The following is an 11,423-nucleotide window of genomic DNA, read 5'->3' on the forward strand; positions in this document are numbered from 1 at the left end:
TGTTGTCATTGTCGATGTTGTTGTCATTGTTACCATTTCTGTTGTCGTTCTCGTTGGTGTTCTCATTGTGTTGTCATACACACATGTCAAGAATAGCTTCAAATGCAGGTTAGTCTTCCGTGGGGTTTTGTCAGTGTCTTAAGAGTTATCTCTACCCCTTTACGGAATCTTCTGGCTAGTATACCCATCATTTCCTGAGAACATTTGTTGGGAAGAGAAATGTTGGATTTTAAGCACTAATGCAGAGATAAGTCAGCTGTCTCATAACACGGAGTATTGATGCAAGAGGCTTGAAAGGAACCACAATGGGCCCACAGTGACTTTGAAAAAGTGAGTATTTCTTCATGAAAATTAAAGTTGCTTTAGGATTCTCACGTTGGAGAATTTTTAAATTAGAAACCTGATTTAATTTACTGTGTGTCTTTCATCGGTATCTACAAGAATTACCTGGGAGTCTTTTAACCTTTTTAATCAGTTCTGGGGGGGAGGTGTGAACACGTGTGCTCCTCTAGGACCAAAACATCTTCTTCCCCAGAAGATACCATAGGAAATGTTGCAGGTGAGCAAGGAATTCCTTGGGTAAGTCAAAGATGGCTTAACTCACAAGGGACCACAAGCATTAAAACTTAATCTTACCTGGGTAGGTAGCTGATCCATTATGTATGTACATGTATTTAGTCGTATATCTACAAGTTGTGCTTCAAATGAGAAATGCTCCCCATAGTTGGTACTTGAACACTTGGTCCCGGCTGGTGGTGTTTTAGGGGGTGTTGGAAATTTTAGGATGTGACACCTTGTTGGAGGAAGTATATCACTGGAGGTGGGCTTTGAGAACATATACCCTCACCCCAGCTCTAGTTGTCTTTTCATTTCCTGTGTGCAGATGAGACGTGATCTCTCAGTTTCCTGCTCCTGCAGTGCTGGCCCCTGGAACTATAACCCAAAATGAACTCCTCCTTAAGTTGCTTTTGATTACAGTTATTATATCACAGCAACAGAGAAGTAACTGGTACCTGAGCGCATACAGATGTCCGTAAGTAGGAGTAGTTGACAAGGTGATATAATCCATTCAAAAAACAAAATCTGATTTAGAAAAAACAAGACTTGTTCCAACCAAGAAGAGATTTCCAAGCAGAGCAGTCTCGATGTGGAGGACAAGTTTGAAGTCAGGTCCTAGCTCTCACCCTTAGCAGTTTCTTTGTTGCCAGAATGTTGGAGGCTAGAGCCCTGTGGGTCAGGGAAAATTATTTTAAACCCAGTCATTAGTTATTAACCACAAGAGGTGAGTTATAGCCTCACACCTGTCATGGCCCTACACCATCAGGAAAATAGAGAGATAACAGACATTCTAGAACCGCTGAGTATCTGAGTATCTGACACTTAGGAATGTCATTGTTTCCGGTCCATTTTGTAGATGCACATGGAGTAGATGCTCATGGAGTATATAGATGCATGTGGAATAAATGGATGTGTAGTACATGCACATGTAGTAGATGCATGTGTAGTAGATACACATGTAGTAGACAGGTATGTAGTAGATGCTCTTGAGGTAGATGGATGTGTAGTACATGCACATGTAGTAGATGCATGTGGAGTAGATGCACATCGAGTAGACAGGTACATAGTAGATACTCGTGGAGTAGATGGATGTGTAGTACATGCACATGTAGTAGATGCACGTCGAATAGGTACACATGTAGTAGACAGGTGTGTAGTAGATGCACGTGGAGTAGATACACGTGGAGTAGATACACATGTAGTAGATGCACGTCGAATAGGTACACATGTAGTAGACAGGTGTGTAGTAGATGCACGTGGAGTAGATACACATGTAGTAGACAGGTACATAGTAGATACTCGTGGAGTAGATGGATGTGTAGTACATGCACATGTAGTAGATGCACATGGAGTAGATGCATGTGTAGTAGATACACATGTAGTAGACAGGTGTGTAGTAGATGCACGTACAGTAGACAGGTGTGTAGTAGATGCTTAGGAACTGCCTTAAAGATTCTTAAGGCCAAGAACCAAGTTACCATCAGTGTGAAGAAGGGACCACTATGAACAAAATATGTTCAAAATAGTAAGAAAGGATGTAGATCACTGCTGAGGAGGCTAGGATTCATGGATGCGAGTCAACTCTCACAAACTGGGAAAGAGGAAGTCCTCAGGCCATCCGTGTCCTGTTAGGTCACAGGGAGAACACTAGAAGACAGCTTCCTGAAACGGTCACCCTGGTGGAAGAACCCAGACTTTACAGTGTCTCAGTCACGATTCAGAAATGCTATAGGATAACTTACAAATAAAAGATTTAAGGCACCTTTTCACATTTTCTGAGCCGTGTGTTGTAGTTTTGCTGACGAGTTTTACTTTCTTACTCTGTGGGACACACCATTGCTTTTGTAACTTACTATAATCTCCATTTCACCTCCATCCCCATCAAGATCTGTCCATCCCCATCGAGATCTGTCCATCCTCCAGACACTCATGCTTTGGAAGGGCTAAGTGGTTAGCTCTCTGGATAATCACAAGTGATAATCACAAGTGCGTAGTCACACGATCCACCCACAGGCCTTTTCAGGGCCATTATTTTGTCATGGACACAGTTTATCAATTTTCTTTTATCTCACTGTTAATACATCAAATCTCAAAGGTAAATAAATATGCTTAGCATATTGCATATAAAATATCAGCACCACAGAACAGAAAGTAATTTAGCTTCATTGATGGCAGTCCCATTGCAGACTCCATGGCTGTGTATGAAGGGCTTTGAAGCACTAGATGGAAATTGATGGAAGTTATCACAATCACTCAGCCGAGGGCTATTTCCCCAGCTGACTAACTCCCCCTACCCCTTTCCCTAGATGACGGCTTGAGGATCCAAACTTCAGCACACACATCTGCACCACATATTTGTGTGACCTCACAGTAATCTTTAAACTTAATGAGTTTTTGTCGCCTTTGTCTTGTCATGTTCGAGTTAGTTCCTCTCAAAGGAGGTAAGAGAGTTCTGACTGCCACTACACAAGACTGAACATCATGACAAAGTTATAGAAATGACCAGAGCTTACAGGAAAATTACCTGTAAAACACTGAGTAACGATTGGAAGAGAGTTTGAAGGGATAAGACACAGAGCTAGTGTTTCCTGTGCTTGTGGTCCTAAGACTCAGGGAGCTGTTGAGTCTGGACATTCGGAATGTGGCTGTGTACGTGCTGTGTGCTCTCCTCTGCTCTCAGAGCATTTGATACTGAGCATCACGAGGTTTCTCCAGCTACTCTGACTTAAGCGTCAGCCCCGAGTTACCTTCCTTCCTTGGTGACACCAGTGACATTTTGATTTTGTTGTTGTTGTTGTATATTCATTTGTAGAGGAAGCTTTTATAGGATGAAGATCTCTTTGTGTTTACAGTATGTGTGCGTGTATGTAGTCTGTGTGTTTGTGTATTTACAGTGTACAGGTGTGTGTGTGTGTGTGTGTGCAGGTGTGTGAATTTGTGTGGTCAGTGTGTCTGTGTGTTTACAGTGTATAGTTGTTTGCATGTCTGCATGTACAGGTGTGTGTGTATAATCAGTGTGTCTCTGTGTTTACAGTGTACAGGTGTGTGTGTATGTGTACAGGTGTGTATAGTCTGTGTGTTTGCAGTGTACAGGTGTGTCTGTGTGTTTACAGTGTACAGGTGTGTGTATGTGTACAGGTGTGTATAGTCTGTGTGTCTGTGTGTTTGCAGTGTACAGGTGTGTGTGTTTACAGTATACAGATGTGTGTGTATGTGTACATGTGTCTGTGTGTGGTCTATGTGTCTGTGTGTCTGTGTATGTACAGTGTTCAGGTGTGTCTGTGGTCTATTCTGTGTGTGTGCACGCGCGTGCATGTGCGTGTGTGCATGGATGGTTGTATATATGTGTCATGTGTGGATATACATATGCATGACCCTGGGTTTCAAGGCCAGAAGTCAACCTCAGCTGTCTTTATCACTTTGCCCTCATTTTCCATTAAAAGGAGTACTAGTCATTTGTCTCATCGTGTGACAAAGACAACTTAAAAAGGAGAGGTTCACTTTGGCTCACAGATTGAGGCTACAGATTCCTGTGGTGGAGAAAGCATGGCAGCATGGCTTAATTGTGGGATGAATCTCTGAGAGGGGAAAAGGTTAATCAGGTGGGGTACATAGCCATCAGCTGAATGATTGCGATAACTTCCGTCATTTTTTGTCTCGTGCTTCAAAGGCCTTTAAACACAGCCGTGAAGTCTGCACTGTGGTCACTGCCAACAATGATTGTTTCATTGTTTCCTGAGTTTTGAAAGCAGGGAGTAATGAACACTCGTGCCAGACTCTGTTTCCTTTCCCTTTTTGTTCATAGTTTAAAACCCCTGCCCGTGTAAAGACACTACTCACAGTTAATCTGGGTCTTCCTGCTGCAATTCCTCTACTTCCTATAGACCCTCATGGGTACCTTCAGAAGCTCCCAGGAGCCCAGAGGCTCATCTCCCAGGTTCTTCTGCATCCTGTTCACTCGATAATGAGCTATATGAGCTTTCACATAGCGTCTCCCACTGAACCTGGAAGTCGCTGAGTGGCCAGACTTGCCAGATAGAGAGCTCTGGGGATCACCTTGTCTCCACTGGCCCTGATCTGGGGTTAAAGGCGTGGGCCACTGTGCCCGACACTCACCGAACAGTTTCCACAGTCTGCTGTCTATGCTCTGCCCTGCTTTATTTTAGTCTCTTGGGATGTTTTCTGAGTTAACTTGCTTCCCTGTCCTTTCTTGTACAGAAGCGTTCCCGAGGACAAGTGCTGTTTGACAAAGTGTGCGAGCATCTGAACCTGCTGGAGAAAGACTACTTTGGCCTCACATATCGAGACGCAGAGAATCAGAAGGTGAGAGATCAAAGACTATGAAACCTTAAGGCTGGTTGTGTATTGCCATGCAGATGGTGGCCTGAAGCGGGAGAGACATGTTGCTTTCTCTGTGTACACTCCCTGCCTCGTGTTCATGCATCTTTGGGTCCCTAAATGTGACCGGTCTCCCTTTTTCTTCATGAAGAGAGTCCTTGGAAACTTGCTGTATTCTTGAATATCTTTAAAACAGTTCAGTGCCGATCTTCACCCTTTAGAGTTAGTGCTGGGGAAGCATTTGACCAGAGCCTCTCCCGGTAACATAGTTCATCCACTTTCTTGAGTTCACGAGAGCCAAATATTTAAGTCCTTATGTGGAAAACATTCATTTCCCCACCACCACCAATTCTGTGAAGAAATCGTGAATGTGACATAAAAAAATTAAGAGAATGACATTTGCTGACTGATACCTGTATAGTGTCTGAGTACCTTTGTAGTGTATGTGTGAGTACCTGTGAGGTGTGTGAGTACTTCCTGTGTAGTGTGTGAGTCCCTGTGTGGTATGTGAGTCCCTGTGCGGTGTGTAGAGAGCTCTGGGGTGTATGAGTCCCAGTGCAGTGTGTGAGCCCCTGTGTGATGTGTGAGTCCCGGTGCAGTGTTTGAGTCCCAGTGCGGTCTGTGAGTACCAGTGTGGTGTGTGAGTCCCTGTGCGAGTACTAGTGTAGTGTGTGAGCCCCTGTGCGGTGTGTGAGGCCCTGTGCGGTGTGTGAGTCCCTGTGCGGTCTGTGAGTACCAGTGTGGTGTGTGAGCCCCTATGCGGTGTGTGAGTAGGTGTTTGGTGTCTAGGACGATATCTCTACATGCTTGCACCTGACTAAGGGCAGCAATTCCAAGATTTACCCACAAGTAAGCAAGAGACAAAGAAGGGATTGTTTCTATTGTGTGGATACTAAAAGCAAAACACGGGAGTTCTTATGAATCGCTTATTTTTATTGTACACAAGTCAGAGGTATTCCTACCGAAATGATAGACAATGTCTGAATTCATTACTAAACATCTGGCTTTTCCCAGGAAAAGAATTTTATCAGGCATTAACTGTAAATGCACGTGTCTCCTTATTTAGTGTTTGTGCTCTCACAAGGCTTGACAGGAGGCCACCAGATGTGTGGGAAGAGCCACCATGGAGAGGGCCTCCCCAGAGCAGTTCTCTCCTGGGGAACTTAGGGCTTGTCTATGTCCAGTCTTTGGCTTAGATCTTCTTCTTCTTCTTCTCCTTCTTCTTCTCCTTCTTCTTCTCCTTCTTCTTCTTCTTCTTCTTCTTCTTCTTCTTCTTCTTCTTCTTCTTCTTCTTCTTCTTCTTCTTCTTCTTCTTCTTCTTCTTCTTTTTTGATTCAAGTTCATACTGTCAATTTCTTTTTCAGAACTGGTTGGACCCTGCTAAGGAAATTAAAAAGCAGATTCGGAGTAAGTTGCTTCCAGTTCTTTTGTGCGGCGTGGTGGCGGTGTTTAGAATGGGTGTTGTGTGAACTGGTAACCCACACTCAAGTGGCTCATATGAAGAAGAAATGGCTCAAGGATGGATTGCCAGGTGAAATTCGATCTGACACATGGGTCTGTCTCCAGTAGGACTGTTTTTGTCATCACAGCTCAGAAAGTAAAACGACTTTGACAGGTGACCTGCTCCTTGCCTGTGCACAGATGTGAAATGCAGTTTAATCAAGTATTGCCGCACTTACTGCTCAAGCATTTAAAGTTCCAAACTTAATTATTCATGTTAAAATGGTCACTAATGTACAGAGCCACACTAAAATTAACCATGTGGTGGTTTTGAAAGGGGGTAGCAAGCCAGTGAATCTTTTGTTGTTGACGACCTTTCCTCTCCCCCTAAAGACAGGAGATGTGCATTTCTTCTGGGCCTAGGGACACATGTTTGTATATCCCGGCTTTGAGGAGGCTGAGGCAGGAAGACCATGGGTTCAATACCTAGCCTGGAGTCAGAAAGTCATTGACAACAAAAAGTGTATATTTCCATAAGCATACCACAAAACTGGGATATGAGTAGCTAATAATAAGCAGGTCGCTAAATCTAGTGTTTAGATGCAAGTTAAAATGAGACATCGCTTCTTCACTTATTTGTATCAGTGAAGATTTCCTAAGTTTAACATCTTTTGTAATCACCTTTACTGGCAAGTACCTACCGAATTGAGATAGTTCAGAGACTGGAGACCAAGCTGATGAACACATAAGTCACGGGTTCATGTAAATTCTGAAAGTTTGTTCTTAGGAAAGCATTCCAGGTCATGTGTTTTATACATCCAAACCAGAGCTTGAAATCTCATAATCTGCTGTATAATGTGAATAGTATGTTATAGAATAAGGTAATTTATGATACGTAATAGCACAGTGATTTATGATAGAAAAAGATGGTTGGATTTCAATATCTGTTGGGCATTGAAGATTAAGAAACTTTTTATATGACAGTTTTTCCTTTATCAAAAATTTATAATTTAAAATACTGTAAGGTGTACACACAGTATTTACATCACTGTGTTGGGGCTGCGTCCTCTTTCCAGGCCACCCTTGGAGCAGAGGGTGTCAGTGCTTCTGCATAAGGCCTTCCTCCTACACCATGTGCCTGTCACTTTCTCTCCCCTCCCTCCCCCTCCTCTCTCTCCCCTCTCTCCCCCTCCTCTCTCTCCCCCTCTCCTCTTTTCTTTTTCTTTCTCTCTCTTCCCTCTCTCCCCCTCTTTTCTCCCTCTCTTCTCTCTGTCCTTTCCCCTCTCTCTCTTCTCCTCTCTCCCCTCTCTCCCTCCTCTCTCCCCCTCCTCTCTCTCCTACCTTTCCCTCTCCTCTCTCCTCCCCTCTCTCTCAACCTCCTCCTCTCTCCCTTCTTTCTGTCTACTCCTTTCTCCTAATTTCACTTTCTCAGTAATCTCTGGTTCAGTGTCTCATTTCACTGGCTCTTGTTTGGGGCCCTGATTGGCATGTAGATTGTGTGTTACTGTCTCCTTAAAATTTCCACTTGTTTGCTAATGCTCTGAAAGTACTTTGTAGTAATTCCAGTATAAGCTTAAGAAGGTGACTCCTCTGTAATAGAGGTCATCACAGTGGTACTGCTGTGCCCACACACACCTCCCAAATTATAACCAAAGGAGTTCAACACAGTATTCCGAGGCTTAGGGATAAAAGCCTCCAGGATAAAGCTTAGAAACTTGGAGTTTCTCAGAACACATTTGGGCTCACTATTATTTGCAAATCAGTAAGTAGAATGAGGGTTTTATATTGAAAAGTTGCTCATAATTTCTAGTGATGGGTTTCCAACTCTGAGTTGCCAATGGAGTCAAGGCTTACTTGAAGTCCATGAAAATTTCAAGGAGCCGTCAGTCTTCTTCCCATGAGTGACCATTAGTTTGAATCCCACTTGCTTGGTGTAAAGCCAGCTCCTGATTGCACCTCACTGTTGGTAGACACTGAAGGAGATCTGTTTTATTAAGAACTGAGCAAGAAGCCGGGTGGTGGTGGCTCACGCCTTTAATCCCAGCACTTGGAAGGCAGAGGCAGGCGGATTTCTGAGTTCAAGGTCAGCCTGGTCTACAGAGTGAGTTCCTGAACAGCCAGGGCTATACAGAGAAACTTTGTCTCAAAAAAAAAAAAATAATAATAATAATAACTGAGCAAGAATCAAGAGGAACATAAAAACAAAATAAGACAAGTTTCAGAAAAATAAAAGGATGCTTTTTGAAATTGTTGAAAAATGATCACCAAAAATATATTTGAATGACAGAGGCTTTTAGTTCTTAAAGTCCATGTCTCATTCGTGTCTTGAATGTCTTGAAAATGGTATCAAGTTCCCAGCAGTAGCTGACTGGGTGCTGCTAACTCTTTGCCATGCGTAAGGTAGGTGGTATCAGTTAGGAGAATAAACAAGAAGTCACAAGTGGAGCTGTGACATTGATGACAGAAATGTAGACAGTGACAGAGCCAAGCATTGCCACATCTGCAGGAGATGGAAGGATGGTGGTGCACCTTTTTCCGGGGTGTCTGGGAATGTGTGGGCCCCTGGAGTTCACAGGCAGAGGAAGTGGAGGAGGACAGTGTGGAGACGGCTGGGCAAGTAATTGCTGTTCAGCGGGGTCTCAGAAACATGGAATGAGAGCAAGCCCATGGCATGAATGTCAGTGAACCTTTGAGGAACTTTGCAGATCCTTCTAGAGGCCATGCTGAAGAGCCTTTCGTGTACTTGCTGACTGGAGGAAACAAGTTCAGAGTCACAGAGAAGGAATGCCCAGGATTTGATTAGTTACTGTATCTTAAAGTTAACAGAAATGAACACAAAAAATAAAATAAAAGGTTATATCTAAAAAAAAAAAAAAAATACAGAAAAGGAAAAAAGCGAGTGTGTCTCTGCTTCATGTTCATGTTGACACAGTCGCTCGGTTACTGAAGTGTGGAGCTAAGTGTGCCAGATAGCTTCTAACACTGTGATGAATTCCCCGGGAGCCAGCCTACAGGAGAACCGGTTTGTTTTAGCTCACAGTTCCGTGCACTTGGCTCATTTACTCCCAGGGAAGGGGAGGTGGGAGGAGGAGGGCTTACTTTTATAAGTGTCCCTCCTCTACCTCCTGTGAAGCTGTAAACCTATAAATGGATCAATCCAGTCATGAAGTTAGAGCTATCATTATCCAGTGACATCCCAAAGGCCCCACCTAAGCATGGCTTCGGTGAGGACCAAGCCTTCCATATGAGCTCCAAGGGAATGTTTTAAACCCAGACCACAGTACCCAGTAAATCTAGGCGATACTCTAAGGGTGGTTCGCTTCTAAAGAAGACTTAAAAGATGCCTTGGGCAAAACATGGCACAATGTGTTTTTAAAAAAAAAAGGCTCATGGGTGGGATTGGTGACGTCAGCAGATGCATCCGGGTATCCGCAGTGTCAAAACTTCCTCTTGTGCGAGAAAGGGACTCTTCAGCAGCTGCAGAGTGGCCCATTTATTGAGATCAATATTCACTACCATAAACCTTCCCCATAAAATAAATACATGTTTGCTAGCCCCTTGACATTTATCAGAATGGGGTTTGTCCTGCAATAACAAAGCAGAGAGGACCTAGGAGACGGGCGTTCTGTCTGTGCTTGGCATCCGTGCTACCAAGAAATTCATAGCGGGCTGGAGAGATGGCTCAGCGGGTAGGAACACTCACTGCTCTTCCAAAGGTCCTGAGTTCAAATCCCAGCAACCACATGGTGGCTCACAACCATGTGTAATGAGATCTGACGCCCTCTTCTGAGGTGTCTGAAGACAGCTCCAGTGTACTTACAAATAATAAATAAATAAATCTTTAAAAAAATAAATAAATTCATAGCAGTAAATCTAGCCAATTCCAGCTATCTGGTACAGACTACCCCTGTGGTTGGCTTCCCTTCCCATTGACAAAGGTATCTCCTTGATTTTTGAGGAAAAAGAAGAAAATGTGGTTACTTTCCTTGATTTCTAAAAGGGGTCAGTAAAGGACTTGATGGGGGGCAAGATTTGAAGTTAAACTACCTACAGAGTTCAGGTAACAGTGGTCAAAAGGTGCCTGGTGTTACCGCCCTGAGAGGACGCACCCCGAGCTTTGAATTAAGAATGTACGTAGGTGGTAGTTTCCCTAAGGATTTGTTCTGATTTCTGTCCTATCCCTGCAGGTGGTGCTTGGCATTTTTCATTTAATGTGAAGTTTTACCCACCAGACCCTGCCCAGCTATCTGAAGATATCACCAGGTATTTGAAAGTTGGCCGTGGGAACCGTAGGCATGTTGGGAGAGCCATGCACGTCTTGAGTGGCCTAAGAAAGAGCATGCATGTCTAGCAGCCTGACAGTCACTGTCTCTCACATAGCAAACAAAAGGCAACCGAGTGAGTGCAAACATGGCTCCCACCGTTGAGCCCTCCGTGAGAGGCTGATATTCCCATCTGTCTACCCCTCCTGGGAAAACATGCAAAATTGAGATCACCACCCATCTGCCACAGCCATACTGCATGCGAGTCAGCCATACACGATGTAGCAGCAACACTGAGAGATGCCGCTTTAAACTTGAATCACAAACATCTTTATGTGCTTCTACTCTGTGTGTTGCCAACCTGAAACTTCATAGCCTAACGGAGAGAGTAAGGCGGAGAGAGAGAGAGTAAGGGGGAGAAGGCGCAAATCAATGTCAGAGGTCACGTCCTTACATGTGTAAAAGGAAAATGATAGTTTTGTTTTCTGGGAAGATATTAAGAAATGGATCTAACAGACAAATATTCCTGTTCGGTGTTAGAACTTAGACAGTGAAAGGGGGTTCCCTTTACAAAACCATACTGTGCAACTAGTCTGTTCTTGTTCCTATCCCAAAACAACAAGGATGGTGGCTGACAAACAGAAATTCACTTGATGCATTGTGGAGCCTAGAAATTCAAGACTGACAAGGGTGATGGTGTGGCCCTTCTGGTGAGGGTCTAGACAGACAAGGGTGCTGATGTAGCCCTTCTGGTGACGGTCTAGACAGACAAGGGTGCTGATGTAGCCCTTCTGGTGAGGGTCTAGACAGACAAGGGTGCTGATG

The 11,423-nt window shown here is 43.9% G+C and overlaps 1 protein-coding gene across 30 annotated transcripts in view; it reads left to right on the plus strand.

Annotated features, from left to right (window-relative positions):
• The window catches only part of Epb41l3 (erythrocyte membrane protein band 4.1 like 3), a 222,464-nt gene that overhangs the window by 162,943 nt on the left and 48,098 nt on the right, over window positions 1-11,423 (plus strand). For all 30 annotated transcript variants that reach the window (XM_031368660.1, XM_031368657.1, XM_031368683.1 and 27 more), the window contains 3 exons: window positions 4,777-4,881; window positions 6,261-6,303; window positions 10,524-10,599. In XM_031368660.1, the coding sequence (XP_031224520.1) occupies window positions 4,777-4,881; window positions 6,261-6,303; window positions 10,524-10,599 (224 nt within the window). The remainder of the gene's footprint in view (window positions 1-4,776; window positions 4,882-6,260; window positions 6,304-10,523; window positions 10,600-11,423) is intronic.

This window comes from Mastomys coucha, unplaced genomic scaffold (genome assembly GCF_008632895.1).
Source record: "Mastomys coucha isolate ucsf_1 unplaced genomic scaffold, UCSF_Mcou_1 pScaffold14, whole genome shotgun sequence".
Lineage (NCBI taxonomy): Eukaryota > Metazoa > Chordata > Mammalia > Rodentia > Muridae > Mastomys > Mastomys coucha.